The 22,762-nt window shown below is 45.8% G+C and overlaps 1 protein-coding gene across 1 annotated transcript in view; it reads left to right on the plus strand.

Moving 5' to 3' along the window:
- The window catches only part of TRPM2 (transient receptor potential cation channel subfamily M member 2), a 1,046,990-nt gene that overhangs the window by 864,840 nt on the left and 159,388 nt on the right, over positions 1-22,762 (plus strand). The window contains exons 30-32 of the mRNA XM_073646321.1: positions 14,226-14,302; positions 14,391-14,492; positions 22,028-22,114. Of these exons, the coding sequence (XP_073502422.1) occupies positions 14,226-14,302; positions 14,391-14,492; positions 22,028-22,114 (266 nt within the window). The remainder of the gene's footprint in view (positions 1-14,225; positions 14,303-14,390; positions 14,493-22,027; positions 22,115-22,762) is intronic.

A 22,762-nucleotide genomic window follows, 5' to 3' on the forward strand; every position in this document is an offset into this window, starting at 1 on the left:
TCACTATGTCAGTGAATCCTCTGCCAAGTCTTCATTTTTTGTGGTCTACGGTCAACATCCCAGTATTCCGTTCCCTGTTTCTGCTACCTCCAATATTCCTGCTGTAGAATCCCTCGTCAGGGGTTGTTCTAGGTTCTGGAAGGACACCAAGTCCACATTATTGAGGTCCTCTGAACATTTGAAGAGAAACGCAGACAAGAGACATCTGGATCCACCTCTATTTTGTCCTGGGAACAAGGTCTGGCTGTCATCTAAGTATATCCATCTCAAGGTACCCTCCTATAAACTGGGTCCATGATTCATCAGTCTGTTCGAGGTTTTGAAGCAGATTATCACAGTAGCCTACAAGCTCAACTCCCGATCTCTCTACGGATCCCAAATATTTTTCATGTGTCTGTCCTGAAGCCTATCATCCTCAGTCCTTTCTTTAACACCTTTACCACTGTGGTTGTTTGAGTACGTCCAAGGTGGTATCCCTGCACTCCATGCAGGCTCCAGCGCTGAGCCCGCATGTTACCGGGCACATGACAGCTGATCTGTATAGCTGTCATGCGCCTCTAATATCCACGTTCCTCCCGGGGCTGTTAACTAGTTAAATGGCATTTAACATTGCCGCACCAGAAGCGTGTAACTAGTCCCGCCCATCGGCGCCTGTATCACATGACCATAGGTCACTGATGGGTTGGCATGACAACTCGGGGTCTGCTGGAGACCCCTGTGATTGACATTGCTAGGATGCTATGAGCGCCGCCCAGCGGTCGGCGTTCATAACAAGTGAAGCCCTGCTGTGTGTAGAATAGGAGATGAGACGAGATGAGATGAGACGATCGCAGCTTCTAGTCTCCCATGGAGACTATTGAGGCAGCTAAAAAGTAATAAAATATTTTTAAAAATATTATTTTGTTTTAAAAATATGAAAGTTTAAATCACCTCCCTTTCGCCCCATTCAAAATAAAACATTAATAAAAAAAAATATAAACACATTTGGTATCGCCGCATTCAGAATCACCCGATCTATCAATATATAAAAAGAATTAATCGTATCAGTAAATGGCGTTACAAAAAAAATATCAAAATGCCAGAATTACGTTTTTTTAGTCGCCGAACATTGCAATAAAATGCAACAACAGGCGATCAAAAGATCGTATATACCCCAGAATTATATCAATAAAAACGTCAGCTTGGCCCACAAAAAAAAGCCCTCACCCCGCCCCAGATCCCAAAAAATGGAGATGCTACAAGTCTCGGAAAATGGCACAATTTTGTTTTTTTTGCAAACTTTGGATTTTTTTTCACCAATTAAATAAAAAAGAACCTATACATGTTTGGTATCTACAAACTCATAATGACCTGGGAAATCATAATTGCAGGTACAATTTAGCATTTAGTGAACATGGTAATAAAAAACAAAAAAACAATTGGAGTGATTAAATTACGGTGACTACCTCTTGAAGCTCATCAAGAGAAGGCCAAGAGTGTACAAAGCAGTCATCAAAGCAAAAGGTGGCTACTTTGAAGAACCTAGAATATAAGACATATTTTCAGTTGTTTCACACTTTTTTTTAAGTATATAATTCCACATGTGTTAATTCATAGTTTTGATGCCTTCAGTGTGAATGTACAATTTTCAAAGTCATGAAAATACAGAAAAATCTTTAAATGAGGTGTGTTCAAACTTTAGGTCTGTACTATATATATATATATATATATATATATATATATATATATATATATGTATATATATATTTACAGTCAAAGTCAAAAGTGTTGACACTCTTGAAATTGTACCAGAAAATGAAGTATATCTCCCAGAAAATTATTGCAATTACACATGTATTGTTATACATGTTTCAAGAGGTGGTCACTGGAAATGGTCTTCCAACAATCTTAAAGGCATTCCCAGAGATTAGCACTTGTTGGCCCCTTTGCCTTCACTCTGCGGTCCATCTCACCCCAAACCATCTGGATTGGGTTCAGGTCTGGTGACTGTGGAGGGGAGGTCATCTGGTATAGCACCCCATCACTCTCCTTCTTGGTCAAATAGCCCTTACACAGCCTGGAGGTGTGTTTGGGGTCATTGTCCTGTTGAAAAATAAATGATGGTCCAACTAAACGCAAACCGGATGGAATAGCATGCCGCTGCAAGATGCTGTGGTAGCCATGCTGGTTCAGTATGCCTTCAATTTTGAATAAATCCCCAACAGTGTCACCAGCAAACCACCCCTACACCATCACACCTCCTCCTCCATGCTTCACGGTGGGAACCAGGCATGTAGAGTCCATCCGTTCACCTTTTCTGCGTCGTACAAAGACACGGTGGTTGGACCCAAAGATCTCAAATTTGGACTCATCAGATCAATGCACAGATTTCCACTGGTCTAATGTCCATTCCTTGTGTTCTTTAGCTCAAACAAGTCTCTTCTACTTGTTGCCTGTCCTTAGCAGTGGTTTCCTAGCAGCTATTTTACCATGAAGGCCTGCTGCACAAAGTCTCATCTTAACAGTTGTTGAAGAGATGTGTCTGCTGCTAGAACTCTGTGTGGCATTGACCTGGTCTCTAATCTGAGCTGCTGTTAACCTGCGATTTCTGAGGCTGGTGACTCGGATAAACTTATCCTCAGGAGCAGAGGTGACTCTTGGTCTTCCTTTCCTGGGGCGATCCTCATGTGAGCCAGTTTCTTTGTAGCGCTTGATGGTTTTTGCAACTGCACTTGGGGACACTTTCAAAGTTTTCCCAATTTTTCATACTGACTGACCTTCATTTCTTAAAGTAATGATGGCCACTGTTTTTCTTTCCTTAGCTGCTTTTTTCTTTCCATAATACAAACTCTAACAGTCTATTCAGTAGGAGTATCAGCTGTGTATCCACCAGACTTCAGCACAACACAACTGATGGTCCCAACCCCATTTATAAGGCAACTATCACACTAGTTATTGAACCTGTTCCACGCCCGGGTTTCGAGCATTTCTATTGGTATATGATCCCCCATCCTGGTCCATGCTCCCCCATCCTGTATGTGTTCCCCCATCCTGTTATGTGCTCCCCCATCCTGTTCTGTTATCCCCCATCTTGCACCCCTTCCTGTTTTGTGCGCCCCCATCCTGTTTTGTGCTCCCTCATCCTGCGTCTCCTTCCTGTTTTGTGCGCCCCATCCTGTGCCACCATCCTTTTTTATGCCCCCCATCCTGTTTTGTGCTCCCCCATGATGTGCCCCCATCCTGTTTTGTGCTCCTCCATCCTGTGCCCCCATCTTGTGCCCTCATCCTGTTTTGTGCACCCTCATGCTATTTTGTGCTCCCTCATCCTGCGTCTCCTTCCTGTTTTGTGCGCCCCCATCCTGTGCCACCATCCTTTTTTATGCTCCCCATCCTTTTTTGTGCTCCGCCATGATGCGCCCCCATCCTGTTTTGTGCTCCTCCATCCTGTGCCCTCATCCTGCGCCCCCATCTTGTTTTGTGCACCCTCATCCTGTGCCCCATCCTGTTTTGTGCGCTCCCATCCTGAGCCTCATCCTGTTTTGTGTGCCCCATCCTGCGCCCCCATCCTGTTTTGTGCTCCCCCATCCTGCGTCTCCTTCCTGTTTTGTGCGATCCCAATCTGTGCTACCATCCTTTTTTAAGCTCCTGTTTTGTGCTCCCCCATGATGCGCCTCCATCCTGTTTTGTGCTCCTCCATCCTGTGCCCCCATCCTGTTTTGTGCACCCCCATCCTGTTTTGTGCGCCCCCATCCTGTTTTGTGCTCCCCCATCCTCCGCCCCCTTCCTGTTTTGTGCACCCCCATCCTGCACCGCCATTATGTTTTGTGCACCCCCAACCTGGTATATGCTCAACCATCCTGTTATGTGCTCCCCAATTCTACTTCAATTAAATAAAAAAAACACTCCTACTCAACTTTCCATCGCTCCCCTCCAGCGCATCGCCTGTGTTATTTAACTAAAATGGCGTCGGAATCAGCACCTGCATAGGACGATATCCGGCGCCATTTTAGTGAAGACACATTTGCAGAGTGTATTCAACAAAATGGCGTCGGAGTACGCGCGTGCCCATAACGTGGTCTCCAGCACCATTTTGTTGAAGACACACTGCAAATGTGTCTAACATTAAAATGTCGCCGGAGAGTGTGCTATGCACATGCGCCGAATCCGACGCTGCACTCTTCCAATGACCGCCAACCCAAACAGAGGCACCGCAGCAACACTCCTCCCGATCAGGTATGTGCTTATGGTGCCAGAGATCGTTGTATGCGTTCAGTGCCTACGCATACTTTGCTCTCCGTCGTCACACTCCTCTTACCTGTCACCTGTAATGTCTGGATGTGTTCTTCTGTCTGGGGCCAGACTGCGCAGGAGAAGTCTTTAGAGGCTTCAAACAGACGGACACATCCCTGGTTATATTATAGATATACAGTACTAGCTATTGAGCCCATTCTGCGCCCGGGTGGCGAAGATTTTTATTGGTATATGCTCTCCCATGGTGGTATGTCCTGCTCCCATCCTGGTATTTGTGCTGCCCCCATCCTAGTATTTGTGGCCCCCTCATCCCTTTCACGCTGCACACATACAAAAACCCCCCACTTATACTCACCTTTCTTCTCAAGTGATGGGTGTCTCAAAATGGAAACCACTGGTGGTACCAGCCTCTTGCGCGGTACCATCAGCGCAACACCGTCGCACCTCACACACACACACACACACTGTATATGCCGTACGCACCACACATACACACAATGTATACGCCGTACGCACCACACATACACACACAAACAAACACACTGTATACGCCGTATGCACCACACACAAACACACACACACAGTATACGCCGTACACACCACACACACACACAAACACTGTATACGCCGTACGCACCACACACACACACACACACTGTATACACCATACGCACGACACACACACTGTATACGCCATACGCACCACACACATACACTGTATATGCAGTACACACCACACACATACACACACATACTGTATACGCCATACGCACCACACACACACACATAAACACGCTGCGTACGAACCACACACACACACACACACTTTATACGCCGTACGCAACACACACACTTTATACGCCATATGCACCACACACTCTGTATACGCCGTACGCACCACACACACTGTATGCGCCGTACGCAGCACACACACACTGTATATGCCATACGCACCACACACACACTGTATACGCCGTACGCCCCACACACACACACACTGTATACTCCGTATGCACCACACACACACTTTATACGCCATACGCACCACAGATACACACTATACTCTGTACACACCAAACACACACATACACACACTGTATACGCCGTACGCACCACACACACACAATGTGTACGCCGTACGCACCACACACACACACACAATGTATACGATGTACGCACCACACACACACACTGTATACTCCGTACGCACCACATGCGCACACACACACTGTATACGCCGTATGCACCACACACACACTGTATAATTTGTACCCGCCACACACACACTGTATACGCCACACACACTGTATACACCGTACGCACCACACACACACTGTATACGCCGTATGCACCACACACACATTGCATACGCCGTACGTACCGCCACACACACACACATACACCCACTCTGTATACACCGTACGCTCAGCACACACACTGTATACGCCGTTCCCAACACACACTGTATACGCCGTATGCACCACACAGACACAGACTGTATACGCCGTACGCACCACACACACACACACTGTATACGCCGTACGCACCACACACATACACTGTATGTGCAGTATACACCACACACATACACACACATACACACACATACTGTATACGCCGTACGCACCACACACACACACACATAAACACACTGCGTACAAACCACACACACACTGTATACGCCGTACGCAACACACACTTTATACGCCATATGCATCTCACACACACACACAATATGTCGTATGCACTACACACACTGTATACGCCGTATGCGGCACACACACACACTGTATATGCTGTACGCACCACACACACTGTATACGCCATGCGCACCACACACACACTGTATACGCCGTACGCACCACACACACACACTGTATATGCCGTATGCACCACACACACACACTGTATACGCCGTATGCACCACACACACACTGTATACGCCATAGGCACCACACATACACACACTATACTCCGTACACACCAAACACACACATACACACACTGTATATGCCGTATTCACCACAAACACACACACACTGTGTACGCCGTACGCGCCACAAACACACACACACACACTGTATACACTATACGCACCACACACACACACTGTATACGCCGTACGCACAACATACACACACACACTGTATACGCCGTACGCAGCACACACACACTGTATATGCCATACGCACCACACACACACTGTATACGCCGTACGCCCCACACACACACACACTGTATACTCCGTATGCACCACACACACACTTTATACGCCATACGCACCACAGATACACACTATACTCTGTACGCACCAAACACACACATACACACACTGTATACGCCGTACGCACCACACACACACAATGTGTACGCCGTACGCACCACACACACACACACAATGTATACGATGTACGCACCACACACACACACTGTATACTCCGTACGCACCACATGCGCACACACACACTGTATACGCCGTATGCACCACACACACACTGTATAATTTGTACCCGCCACACACACACTGTATACGCCACACACACTGTATACACCGTACGCACCACACACACACTGTATACGCCGTATGCACCACACACACATTGCATACGCCGTACGTACCGCCACACACACACACATACACACACTCTGTATACACCGTACGCTCAGCACACACACTGTATACGCCGTTCCCAACACACACTGTATACGCCGTATGCACCACACAGACACAGACTGTATACGCCGTACGCACCACACACACACACACTGTATACGCCGTACGCACCACACACATACACTGTATGTGCAGTATGCACCACACACATACACACACATACACACACATACTGTATACGCCGTACGCACCACACACACACACACATAAACACACTGCGTACAAACCACACACACACTGTATACGCCGTACGCAACACACACTTTATACGCCATATGCATCTCACACACACACACAATATGTCGTATGCACTACACACACTGTATACGCCGTATGCGGCACACACACACTGTATATGCTGTACGCACCACACACACTGTATACGCCATGCGCACCACACACACACTGTATACGCCGTACGCACCACACACACACACTGTATATGCCGTATGCACCACACACACACACTGTATACGCCGTATGCACCACACACACACTGTATACGCCATAGGCACCACACATACACACACTATACTCCGTACACACCAAACACACACATACACACACTGTATATGCCGTATTCACCACAAACACACACACACTGTGTACGCCGTACGCGCCACAAACACACACACACACACTGTATACACTATACGCACCACACACACACACTGTATACGCCGTACGCACAACATACACACACACACTGTATACGCCGTACGCACCACATACACACATACTGTATACGCCGTATGCACTACACCCACACACGCACTGTATACGCCGTACGCACCACACACACACACACTCTGTATATGCCATATGCACCACACACACACTGTATACGCCATACGCACCACACACACACTGCAGACGCCGTACGCACCACAACACACACACTGTATACGCCGTACGCACCTCCACACCATGCACTGTATATGCCGTACGCACTACCACACATACTCTGTATACGTCGTATGCATCACCACACATACTCTGTATATGCCATACGCACCACAACACGCACACTGTATATGTGGCGCCCCTGCGGGTTCAGTCGCCACAGAAGTACTGCATCTCACCCAAAGGTGTGGCATCTCACTCTCAGATAAGGATAGAGTGCTGCCCGGGATCCTAACACCTGCATCCAACACTACACTGCTCCAGACCAGCTGGAGGGGCAAGATGTGTCGCGCTTCCTGCTGAGTCCTGATCCTGGTTGGAGTGGGGGGGAACCAAAGTAGGGGGAACCATGTAGTGGGTGTGGGTGGAGGACATAGATCAGGGGAGCACTTGTTAGAAGTGATATAAAAGAGGGAACCATCTTAGAAAGACAAGGCAGTCTGAGAGGATAAATAGTGGGAGCAGGAGGTCTGCAGGAGCTCTGCTCGGGAGGAGGGCCTAGTAGAGAGGCCCAAGACTGGGAAGGAGAGGAGGAAGGAGAGAGGAGCAGGAGAAAGGCTCCAGGAATGTGAAAGGAATCCCAGGGGTATGGGCAGTGCTGGAGGCCACCCGTATGCCCGAATCTGCCAGGCGGTGGAGGGATAGAGCCGCAGAGGGGACCGGCCCCTGATCAGTGAGAATTACAAAGGTTCAACTGCAAACTGGAGGCTTCTGTACTTTCAGGGTGCAGTTGCCACATCCGCACTCAAATCGCCAAAAAGGTAACCACATAGGATCCAGGGAACTCCAGGTTGCCCAGAAAGATCCGAGGATACCTGCTTGGGACATTGTTTGGCGAGGCACAGGGCAAGAAGGGTGAGGGCCAGTGCAGAAAGATGGCTGAGAAGGTCATATAGAATGGGGACCTGTCAGGCACTCTTGAAAACCTGGCAGTTTGCTGAACCTCTGCCTGGTGAACGCAGCACGACGTGGGAGGCTGTAATCCAGACAGTGCAACCTGAGGAACTTAACAACTGTGAGTAAACTCTGAGGACCGCACCCCACTGTCTCTGTGAAGTTATTGCTGCACCATCACCCCCTGCACTACACCGCAACATCTTTAACATCTACACTGCCCTGGAGCTAAGCTCTACCTGTGGAGAGCTAAACCAACTCTGCTGCATTTACACCAGCTCCAGAGGACCTGCTCCGCAGCGCTGCTCCATATAGCTGCATACCACAGGTGGCGTCACGAACTGTATATAAGAACTATAAATCCACTGTAAATATTCCCTTTTGATTGACCGCCCTGGGTCACGGACTGGTTCACACGCCACTGTGACATCTCCCCTAGCAACGACCGGGCCCGGCACCGAGTACCCCATGGCCCAGGAGGCGCGTAATATACGCCGTATGCGACACACACACACACACACACTGTAAACGCTGTACGCATCACACACACACACTGTATACGCCATATACACCACACACACACTGTATACGCCGTACACAACACACACACTCTGTATATGCCGTACGCACCACACACACACACTGTATATGATGTACGCACCACACACATTGTATACGCCATATGCACCAACACACACACACACTATATACGACGTACGCACCACACACACACACACACTGTATACGCCATACGTACCACATACGAAAAGAAAAGAAAGGGCGCATGTGTAGACTCACAGGGCTATTTATATAATTTAAAAAGTGCCAGTACACTCACCTGTGATGGTTGTGTACGTCTGCACAACCAAAATTAAGCGTGTGATTAATGAGGCTCCTGGTCATCTCTATTTGTAGTACCGTCCTGTCGGTGTTTGCCTCACAACTCCGTGCTCCTCAAGTGGTCACACGATCCTGCTGGACCAGATACCACGTCACCGCAGGTCCTCAGTAGTTTAACCCGGTGGCTGGATAACCGCAGGTCCTCACACATCCAAATATGCCCAGCTGCTCCTGCCGCTTTGGCTCCGTATGGAGATATTTCACAAGTAAACAATGGTGCAGCGGTCTCAGGGAGCGCCAAAGGAATACTGGACAATTTAATAGATGGCAACCGACTTTTATTCTTCCTCCAATACCACTGCCACAACGCGTTTCAACAGTCTAAGCCGTCTTCATCAGGTGACGGCTTAGACCGTTGAAACGCGTTGTGGCAGTGGTATTGGAGGAAGAATAAAAGTCGGTTGCCATCTATTAAATTGTCCAGTATTCCTTTGGCGCTCCCTGAGACCGCTGCACCATTGTTTACCTGTGATACGTACCACATACACACGCTGTATACGCCGTACGCACCACACACACACACACTGTATACGCCATATGTACCACATACACACACACTTACTGTATGCGCTGTACGCACCACACACACACACTGTATACACCATACGTACCACACACACACACACACTGTATAGGCCATAAGCACCACACACACACTGTATATGCCGTACGCACCACCACACACACACTCTGTATACGCCATATGTACCACACACTGCATTCACCATACACACCACACACACACACTGTATACGCCGTACGCACCACCACACACACTATATATGCCGTACGCTGCACACACACTGTATACGCCGTACGCACCACCACACACACACTCTGTATACGCCGTACACACCACACACACACTGCATACGCCGTACGCACCACCACCACACTGTATACCCCGTACACAATACACACACACTGTATACGCTGTACGCATCACACACACACACTGTATACGCCATACGCACCATACACACACTGTATACGCCGTACGTGCCACATACACACTGTATGCGCCATACGCACCACACACACACACACAGTATACGCACCACACACACATACACTGTATACGCCGTACGCACCACACACATTCTGTATACGCCGTTCGCACCATCACACACACACACTCTGTATACGCCATACGCACCACACACACACACAAACACACACACTGTATACGCCGTACGCAGCCTCTTGCACGGTACCACCAGCGAAACACCGTCGCGAACATGCCATACCCGCCGCCACTGGGATCAGCCGAATGATTCACTGACCGCCGCCATCTTTGTACAGCAGGAGCGCATGTGCAGTTTTAATGTGACCCCTGCTATCTGCCTGCACAAAGATGGCGGCGATCTGATTTACTGCGCGGGGAGACAGCTCAAACGAGAGAACACATGAGGGTCGAAGACAGCACAGGGGTGGAGAGAGAGTGAGCAGACAAGGGGGAGAGCACATGGGGTACACAGGTCAAAGAAAAGATCACATGAGAGGAGAAGACAGCTGATGGGGAGAGAGAAAGCGCACCGGCGGGAGAGAGACAGAGCACAGGGGGGAGACAGTTCAAATGGGACAGCACATGAGGGGAGAACACAGCACAGGAAAGAGAGAGACAGCAGACAAGGGGGATAGCACATGGGGTAGACAGGTCAAAGAAGAGAGCACAGACAGGAGAAGTCAGCACATGGGGGAAAGAGAGAGTGGATAAGTGGGTGAGCACATGGGGGGAGAGATTCTCAATGCTGCAAAGCCTGCCCCCATTGTGATATTACCGTGCTCCCGATGCGATAGCCTCGGGCCTCCATCTAGTATATATATATATATATATATACATATATACATACAGTACATATATATATCTATAATGTAACAGTAGATGCGTGTCTCTGTCTGAAGCCTTTATAGACTGCTCAAGCGCGACACGCCTGCGCAGTCTGGCTCCAGACAGAAGCACGCATGGAGCCGTTACAGGTAAGAGGAGAGTGTATGGCGCCAGAGATCATGATATGCGTAGATTGGGGGTATGAGGGGTACCATGCATACCAGGATTGTGGGATGAGGGGACCATACATACCAGGATGAGGAATGGAGTGCCATGCATACCAGGATGAGGGGTACCACACATACCAGGATTGGGGGGTGAAGGGACCACACATACCAGGATTGGGGGGGGGACCATGCATACCAGGATTGGGGGGTGAGAGGTGCCATGCATACCAGAATAAGGATGAGTGGTACCATGCACACCAGGATAGGAATGCGGGGTACCATGCATACCAGGATGAGGGATGGGGAGCCATGCATACCAGGATGAGGGGTACCATGCATACCAGAATAGGGATGAGGAGTACCATGCATACCAGGATAAGGGATGGGGTGCCATGCATACCAGGATAGGGATGAGGGAGCCATACATACCAGGATTGGGGATGAGGGGTGACATGCATACCAGGATGAGGGGTTGAGTGCCATGCATGCCAGGATGAGGGTACCATACATTCCAGAATAGGGATGAGGGTTACCATACATACCAGAATAGGGATGAGGGGTACCATGCATACCAGAATGAGGGATGGGGTGCCATGCATACCAGGATGACTGGTACCATACATACCAGGATAGGGATGAGAGGTACCATGCATAACAGGATTGGGGGGATGAGGGGTACCATGCATACCAGGATGAGGAATGGGGTGCCATGCATACCAGGATGAGGGGTACCACACATACCAGGATTGGGGGTTGAAGGGACCACACATACCAGGATTGGGGGGGACCATGCATACCAGAGTTGGGGGGGTGAGAGGTGCAATGCTTACCAGAATAGTGATGAGGGGTACCATGCACACCAGGATAGGAATGCGGGGTACCATGCATACCAGGATGAGGGATGGGGTGCCATGCATACCAGGATGAGGGGTACCATGCATACCAGAATAGGGATGAGGAGTACCATGCATACCAGGATAAGGGATGGGGTGCCATGCATACCAGGATAGGGATGAGGGAGCCATACATACCAGGATTGGGGATGAGGGGTGACATGCATACCAGGATGAGGGGTTGGGTGCCATGCATGCCAGGATGAGGGTACCATACATTCCAGAATAGGGATGAGGGTTACCATACATACCAGAATAGGTATGAGGGGTACCATGCATACCAGAATGAGGGATGGGGTGCCATGCATACCAGGATGACTGGTACCATACATACCAGGATAGGGATGAGAGGTACCATGCATACCAGGATTGGGGGGATGAGGGGTACCATGTATACCAGGATGAGGAATGTGGTGCCATGCATACCATGATGAGGGGTACCACACATACCAGGAGTGGGGGTGAAGGGACCACACATATCCAGAATAGGGATGAGGGTTACCATACATACCAGAATAGGGATGAGGGGTACCATGCATACCAGGATGAGGGATGGGGTGCCATGCATATCAGGATTGGGGGATGAGGAGGCCATACATACCAGGATTGGAGGATGAGGAGTGCCATACATACCAGAATAGGGATGAGGGGTACCATGCATACCAGAATGAGGGATGGGATGCCATGCATACCAGGATGACTGGTACCAAACATACCAGGATAGGGATGAGAGGTACCATGCATGCCAGGATTGGGGGGATGAGGGGTACCATGCATACCAGGATGAGGAATGGGGTGCCATGCATACCAGGATGAGGGGTACCACACATACCAGGAGTGGGGGTGAAGGGACCACACATATCAGGATTGGGGGGGACCATGCATACCAGGATTGGGGGGTGAGAGGTGCCATGCATACCAGAATAGGGATGAGGGGTACCATGCATACCAGGATAGGAATGCGGGGTACCATGCATACCAGGAAGAGGGATGGGGTGCCATGCATACCAGGATGAGGGATTGGGTACCATACATACCAGGATTGGGGGATGAGGGGTGCCATACATACCAGGATTGGGACGAGGGGTGCCATTTATACCAGATTTGGAATGAGGGGTGCCATGCATACCAGGATGAGAGGTGTGGTGCCATGCATACCAAGATTGGGATGAGGGGTGCAATGTATACCAGGATTGGGGATGAGGGGTGCCATGTATACCAGATTTGGAATCAGGGGGCCATGCATACAAGGATTGGGGATGAGGGGTGCCATGAATACCAGGATTGGGGATGAGGGGTGCCATGCATACCAGGATTGAAGATGAGGGGTGCCATGCATACCAGGATTGGGGGGTGAGGGATGCCATGCATACCAGGATTACGGGTGACGTGTGCCATGCATACCAGGATTGGGGATGAGGGGTGCCATGCATTCCAGGATGGGGATGAGGGGTGCCATGCATTCCAGGATAGGGATGAGGGGTGCCATGCATACCAAGATAGGGATGAGGGGTGCCATGCATACCAGGATAGAATGGTGGGGACAGGAGGGGGGCAGCACATACCAGCATGGGAGACATATAGCAATAAAAATGCTCACCATCCGGCCGTAGAACGGGTTCAATAGCTAGTATATATATATATATATATGTATATATATATATATGTATAAGAAATATATATATTTATTAATATTAATATAAGACTAAACATTTACCTCTGCTTATTTATAGGTGGAATTTAGTATATATAATCCCCCATTTTATACCGCTATTAGGAAAGACAAGTCGTTTCATGATCCTTATACTGAGTAAGACAAAGTATTTCCTAAATATTAATTTTTTTTTAAACAGCAATAAATATGTAAATAATTGAAATATAATATATTTTATTTTTAGCTCTCAAGAAACACTTCAAAAAATAAAATATAACACTTTTGATGGAAACCTAAATCGGCAAAGCTACTGTGTTACATATGTGGTAAAAGATGGTCTGCCGCTGTAAGTACAGGACTGCTTGTTTATTGATATTTTAGCAGAATTTATAATTTGTATGACATGAACTTTTCTCATTTCACTACACAAGCTTATTCTTTTTGTTAAGAAAATTGATTCAAATCTTCATTGTCAAATGTTTTTTCAGCTTGTGTATGAGAGTCAGAGAAGAATAGTTCCTGGTGTAGGAATCTCTGTCGTGCAACCATCCAGCTTTAAGTTCACACGATGTGTTTTTGATGCGTTTTTTTCTGCCGCGGAAATGCTCTGAAAATGCTTGCTAATAGGTCTGCCAGCTATAACAATGGTAAAAACCGCAGCATGACCATTTTTTGCACGATCCCACCGCAAATTCCGCCCCATTGACTTGCATTGAACCGCAGCAAACCCACAGGTGTAATATCTATACCTGTGGATTTGTTGCGTTTCAATTAACGCCAATGGCCGTGATTTTGAGGTGGAAACGCAGTGCAGGTGGTACCCGGGTACTGCTCCTCTCATCCGATCTGATAACAGCGAGAGTGGCGTGGTTTGGAGGAGCAGTAGTCTGCTCTGCCCAGCCCTAGTGCCGGCGGTAAAAAAAAAGTAAAAAAAAAAACAAAAAACCTTATACTCACCATTCCAGCGGCCCTCGGTGTCCTCCTGGTCCCCAACTGCGATCCTGTCCTCCCAGTTGCCAGAAGTATACTGCGGGAGCGCACGCGCTACCACAGTGTACCGAGCTGCTAGGTCCTGCGGTGACATCACCGATCAGCTGATCGGTTATGTGACCTGACCCTGGGAACATTCACAGGAATGTTCCCAGGGTGGTAAGCTCAACGGGGCTGACCAGCTGATCTTCAGCAGATCAACCCCAGTGATCTCACTCCTGCACAGCAATGTACACTGACAGGAGTGATTTACACTTCTTGTCAGTGTACAATGCTGTCTTCTACAGCAGTGACATCAGTGATTTCTGAAATCACTGCTGTAGAAGTTACCCAGATCGCCGTGGGACACTCGTTGGCGTGATCGTGGACTATGTCATTGACTGCGGCAGGTGAGGGATATGGTTGTTTATTATTTTACACTTTTTTCAGAAGATCAAAGGCTTCGGGGATTGGGAGGGTAATAAAAAATTTGTAGAACCGTGTGTTTTTTATTTCATTAAAATACTTTATTCTGGCCGTGTCTTTTATTGAAAACGCGGCGACCATTTCACTAGGCGATTAGTAATGGGGGCGTCTTATATACGCCCTCCATTACTAACCTATGCTTCACGTCAGCCGCCAATACTAGGTTGACATGAACCCCAACCCCATTACCCCACTTGCCACAGCTACAGGGCAGTGGGAAGAGTGGAGGCTAAGTGCCAGATTTGGCGCATCTTATGGATGCGCCATTTCTGGGACTGCTGAGGGGTAATATTATTAGCCGCGGAGGGGGCCAGGATCCATGGCCCCTTCCCTGGCTATTAATATCAGCCTGCAGATGTCTAGTTTAGCCTTTGCTGGTTAGATTAAAAAAGGGGGACCCTACGTCATTTTTTTGCTGGGGTTCCCCTGTAATGTAGCCAGTAAAGGCTAAACAAACAGCTGTGGGCTGATATTAATAGCCAGGGAACATTTTCGGCTACTAATAGCAGCTCCCAGTGGTCGGCTTTCCTTTTGATGTTTATAAAAATGATGCGGGAGCCCACTCCATTTTTTTTTTAAATTTTAGGCTCTGTGCCCATGATCCAGACGTAGCACTGGTTTGGACGCATATTTTTTGCTGTGTCCAAAATATTGCATTCCATTGAACTCAGGTAAATCCACGTGTTCACTGAACCATGCGGATTTATCGCATTCAATACATTCTAGTGGTCAAATTTCTGTTGCGGAGACTAGCAACTCCGCAAGTGAATTTGACATGCTGCAGTCTTAAAATATGCGCCGCATGTCAGTGTCCACGGGTGATCCACAGCCTCTGATGCACGCATAGTGGACATGGGATTTCTAGAGATCCCATCCACTATGCTTTACCATCTGGACGCTGCAGGTTTGACACTGTATAAAAACACCCAGTGTTTTTCCTACCGAGGAGATGCAGAAACGCTCAGGAAATTTCTGCTTCAAAATCTTGATCGTGCGAAACATAGCCTTAGGCAGGATATTTGAAGGGCATAGCAGGGTGAGGGCACATCCATTTTTTTAATTATGGATGAACCTACCCCTTTAGGATTATTGTTATGACCATATCAAAGTTCAATGTTCAATCGGTCATACTGTGAGCTTAGAAGATCATTCAGGAGAGGAAGGTTAAGGGTTGCAGACTTTGCCATCTAGCCACCTTGCTTATGGATTTGACTGAAAACTAATTTTGCTGCCATCTATGTACTGGAATAAATAGAGGCAATAGAAACCAAACTGTCCATAAGTTTTAATTAAATCTTATGATTTTTAGCCAAAAATACATGTATTTTAAGGAAAAAAAAGTCTAATTTACAGCAAAAATGGCTTGAACGTCAAAGGGGTAATACAAGCTGTAAGAGCTATGTATGGCACGTGCTTTGGAGTCTGCAAGAAAGTTTATTTAAACAAGATATTCAGATAATTAGCTTCAGTTTTAAAAATGTTTTCACTCATCTACAGCTGTAAATAAAGATTATCTATGAATTTAACGGTGTTATCCACTTTCAAAAGCCTTTTTCCCATAATCTCAGTTAACTGAAAAAAACAAACAGAGATTTTCTTACCCTCCCTGGCTACAATGCTCTGTCATGGAACTGAGTAAGTCTCTGTGTTTGATGCAACGTGACATCAAGTTAACAGCGCTGCAGTCAATCATTGAGCTCAACAACTCTGCTGAAGTAGATGACCCAAGGTGTTGAGCTCAATGATTCACTGCAGTTCTTTCTACATGATGTCAACCCTGCACCCAAAGAGCAGAGAGAGGGACAGCAATATATAATAAGCGGCAAAAGGTTGAACTTAAAGGGAATCTGTCACCCTCTGGGTGATATCAGACCTCTACTATGGGCATAGCCAGGGAGTCACTGTCACTTCCTGGCGCCTGAGCAATAGAGCCCTACCTCGCAGTGCACGGAGAGACGGGGCTGGGATGAAGCAAAGCACACTCTATATGAGCGGCACTTTGCGCATGTCCGGGAAGTCAAGGAGCACAGTGCATGTCACAGGGCTCTGTGACGTGCAGGGGAGGGGTGAAATATGGTAATTAAGCACATAGGTGGGGATTTCAGGGAATAATAAACAGATAGACGGGGATTTCTTGTCGTCCCTCGGACACCAAGCCTGTGGAAAACGGAGATTATAAAAACACTTTTCTCTGCAATCAGACCTCTACTATGGGCCATAAAGGTATGTATAGATTTACTTTTCTATAACCTGTATGCCCATTGTAGAGGTCTGATATCGCCCAGGGGGTGACAGATTCCCTTTAATGGACCTACAGTCCTGATCACTGTTATTGGCACCCATGACATTTAAGTGTACAATGTGCAATATCTCCTGAAAAAATTAATCAAGTGAAACTGTTTTTTTTGTATAAAGCACTTGTGTTAAATACAAAAGAGCAAATGATAAACAATAATTAAAATAAACAATGCCAGGTAAAAATAGAAAAACCTAAAGATTGCTGTGTCACCAGTATTGAGACCCTTTACATTAATTTAGAATGGAAACACATTTTGACTCGCCTGTGGTAAATCACAAAAGAGTTTCACCTGTGATTAATTGTTGGTGCCCATGTGACATGAATTAGCCAAGGAATGATGACTTTAGTGTTTTAAAAAGCCACATGCTATGCTCTGTTTCTTTGTCACAATGGTGAAGACAATGGAGCTATCTGAGAACATCAGTACTGCTAATATTAGCAAACATAAGACTTCCAAAGTGTACAAAGGGTATAAGACCATTTCTAAAGACCTTGGTATCCCGGTTTCAACAGTGTGCAATGTTATTAAGAAGTTTGCCAAACATGGAACTGTCCAGAACCTCCCTGGGCGTGGGGGAAAGAGGAAAATTGACAAGAGATGTCTTCGAAGGTTGATGCGAATGGTAGAAAAAACACCACGTCAAACATTCAAAGACCTGAAGGCCAACCTGGAACAGTTTGGGTTCATGGTTTCAACAAGTACCATATACTGCACACTAAACCAAGAAGAGTTTTATGGGCAAAGGCCAAGGAAGAAACGATTGCTGAAGAAAAGACATAAAAAGGAACGACTGATCTTTGCAAAAAAGTACCTTGACAAACCACAGTCCTTCTGAGAAAATGTTCTGTGGACAGATGAAACAAAAATTGAGCGTTTTGGCAATGCAAAGCAACAAGTTTATTTACAGACAGCGCTATGAAGCTTAGAAGGAAAAGAACACCTTACCAACAGTTAAGCATGTTGGAGGATCCATAATGCTGTGGGGTTGCTTTGCTGCATCTGGTACTGGGGGCCTTGACTGTATCACAGGAATCATGAAATCAGAGAATTATCAAGAGATTTTAGAGCGAAATGTCCTACCCAGTGTAAGAAAACTTGGTTTAAGTCGAAGATCATGGGTCCTCCAACAAGACAACGACACAAAGCACACATCCAAAAGTACACAGGAATGGTTGAAAAAGAAAAATGGACTGTCTTTAAAAGGCCAGCATTGAGTCCTGACCTCAATCTCATTGAAAATCTTTGGGGTGAGCTGAAATCTGCCATTGGGAAAATGAACTCTGCAAACATTAAAGTGCTTGAACAAACTGCATAGGAAGAGTGGAAGAAAATTCCAGCTGAGAACAGCAAGAAGCTTATAGATGGCTAAAAGAAACGTTTGAAGGCTGTCATCAATGCAAATGGGTGTGCAGACAAGTATTAATTAGGGGGTGCCTTTATTGCTGCACATGCTGTTTATTCTGTTTTTTCTTTGAAATTGTAACATGGAAATTGAAAAACAATGTTTTATTGTTATATTACTTTGGATCACTGATTAAAAAAATCTTGAGGATATAACTTTGGTACATTTCTATTTATTTCTGAAGATATTGTACAGTAAAAAATGAAGGGGTGCCAATAATAGTGAGTAGCTCTGAAAGTCTTTTTTCAACCTACGAAACGATGTAACTATATAGATGTAACAGAGACAGAGTGCTGGAACCGAAGAGTGTAAAGAATTCTCAGTTTGTTGGTTTACAGGTTTCTTGCTTTACATTTAAAACAATAAAATTGAATGCTTTAAGATATTATTTTCTGGATATTTTGTGAAATTAATTGAGCAATATAATATTTTCTATTCACTTTCACATTACCTGTCACACCTTTTTCTATCAATTTAAATGTAAATTCTTAGCTTGGGGTCAGCAATAATCAAGCTGTACAATACAGAATCAACAATACAGTTATATGAAAAAGTTTGGGCACCCCTATTAATCTTAAGCTTAATGTTTTATAAAAATTGGTGTTTTTGCAACAGCTATTTCAGTTTGATATATGTAATAACTGTTGGACACAGTAATGTTTCAGCCTTGAAATGAGGTTTATTGTACTAAGAGAAAATGTGCAATCTGCATTCAAACAAAATTTGACAGGTGCATAAGTATGGGCACCCTTATCATTTTCTTGTTTTAAATACTCCTACCTACTTTTTACTGACTTACTAAAGCACTTTTATTGGTTTTGTAACCTCATTGAGCTTTGAACTTCATAGCCAGGTGTATGCAATCATGAGAAAAGCTACTTAAAGTGGCCACTTGCAAGTTGTTCTCCTGTTTGAATCTCCTCTGAAGAGTGGCATCATGGGCTCCTTAAAACAACTGTCAAATGATCTGAAAACAAAGATTATTCAACATAGTTGTTCAGGGGAAGGATACAAAAAGCTGTCTCAGAGATTTAACCTGTCAGTTTCCACTGTGAGGAACATAGTAAGAAAATGGAAGAACACAGAGACAGTTCTTGTTAAGGCCAGAAGTGGCAGGCCAAGAAAAACATCAGAAAGGCAGAGAAGAAGAATGGTGAGATCAGTCAAGGACAATCATCAGACCACCTCCAGAGAGCTGCAGCATCAAGTTGCTGCAGATGGTATCACTGTGCATCGGTCAACTATACAACGCACTTTGCACAAGGAGAAGCTGTATGGGAGAGTGATGCGAAAGAAGCTGTTTCTGCAAGCACGCCACAAACAGAGTCGGCTGAGGTATGCAAAAGCACATTTGGAGAAGCCAATTTCTTTTTGGAAGAAGGTCCTGTGGACTGATGAAACCAAGATTGAGTTGTTTGGTCATACAAAAAGGCGTTATGCATGGCGGCATAAAAACACAGCATTCCAAGAAAAACACTTGCTACCCACAGTAAAATTTGGTGGAGGTTCCATCATGCTTTGGGGCTGTGTGGCCAATGCCGGCACCGGGAATCTTGTTAAAGTTGAGGGACGCATGGATTCCACTCAGTATCAGCAGATTCTTGACAATAATGTTCAAGAATCAGTGATAAAGTTGAAGTTACGCAGGGGATGGATCTTTCAGCAAGACAATGATCCAAAACACCGCTCCAAATCTACTCAGGCATTCATGCAGAGGAACAATTGCAATGTTCTGGAATGGCCATCCCAGTCCCAAGCCCTGAATATCATTGAACATCTGTGGGATCATTTGAAGAGGGCTGTCCATGTTCGGCGACCATTAAACTTAACTGAACTGGAATTGTTTTGTAAAGAGGAATGGTCAAAAATACCTTCATCCAGGATCCAGGAACTCATTAAAAGCTACAGGAAGCGACTAGAGGCTGTTATTTTTGCAAAAGGAGGATCTACTAAATATTAATGTCACTTTTCTGGTGAGGTGCCCATACTTATGCACCTGTCAAATTTTGTTTGAATGCAGATTGCACATTTTCTGTTAGTACAATAAACCTCATTTCAAGGCAGAAACATTACTGTGTCCAACAGTTATTACATATATCAAACTGAAATAGCTGTTGCAAAAACACCAATTTTTATAAAACATTAAGATAAGATTAATAGGTGTGCCCAAACTTTTTCATATAACTGTAGAAGATGATCATGACAGATGACATGTACTTTGGTCAATATTATTACTAATGATGTACATGATCCTTGTTTTACAATACATTTTAAAAAGAATCTATTAGCAGCACAATGTATGGGCAGACACCCTGATTCCAATAATGTGTCACTTACTGGGCTGTATGTTTCAATAAAATGAGTGTTTTAACAGCTCAAGATTATCACTAGATGCTTAGTAACCTCCTGCTCTGTGGCTGTGTCTAACATTCTCCCACCAGTGATTAGCAGCTTTTTGTCAATGCACAATGTGTATAGAAAGCTGCCAGTCAGTGGTGATCACGGGCTTATACAGAGCTCAGTATTCAGAGAACTGCTAGATCTCAGTAAGTGATAGAAGGAATCATAGTTTCTGCCCCTACATCTTACCACTCTCAAATTACACAGAAAAAAAACACCTTGTGACATATTCCTTTAAATTAATTTTATTGCTATGACAGAATGGTAATGCATCTCTAAAGAGTATTTTTTCTTATTATTTATCCTGTCTTCTGCTTGTGCTAGGAATCCATTTGGAAGAACTGGTCTTAAAGGCAGAGGAAGTCTTTGTTGGTTTGGACCAAATCATGCCATTCACCCTATAATTACACAGTATGTAGACATAATACTTTTTAATAATGAACATTTCCAAAGAAATTAAGTTTGTCCACACTTTGCATATATGTGGAGGTTTCTAAAGAGACAGATGGAGTCACTTTGGCCTTTGTCTAGCCTCAGATCCTGCAGTGTCTTATATTTTTAGGCAAAAACAAAAGTGCAGTCAATCATGCGTTTGTACACCTCCTAAAAGTTGGACACTGCCGGAATAGTGGCCATATGGAGTCCCAAGTGACTGTATCTGCCTCATTTTAGGGATTGGTTTTCTCTGAGTCACACTTTTTGCAAGTTTATACAGAAACCCTAATGTAAATGTTCAGTGTAGAACACAGGATTAGTATAAATCTAGCCTTAAATATTATTTAAACTGCAATGATACTAAGAAAATATATGCATGTTCTGCAAGAAGAAAACCCCCACTCAGATCTGTCACCTGTCAACAGAAAAAATAGGGGCTTCTATGCCACTAGGAGCTTAAATGCTCTGAAAATTGACTCGTCTCCCCCAACTCAACCCCCAAAAAATCCAGCAACATGCGTGTTCCATTGGTTCCTTTATTTTGAGCCCCACAGTATGCCCAGACTGTTAGCATCCACATGCAAGCCGATGCTATATCAAAACATTCGATGCTTTGTAGATGGA

The sequence above is a fragment of the Phyllobates terribilis genome, unplaced genomic scaffold, assembly GCF_046119375.1.
Source record: "Phyllobates terribilis strain yellow unplaced genomic scaffold, ASM4611937v1 Scaffold_9__5_contigs__length_417890890, whole genome shotgun sequence".
NCBI classification, from domain to species: Eukaryota; Metazoa; Chordata; class Amphibia; order Anura; family Dendrobatidae; genus Phyllobates; species Phyllobates terribilis.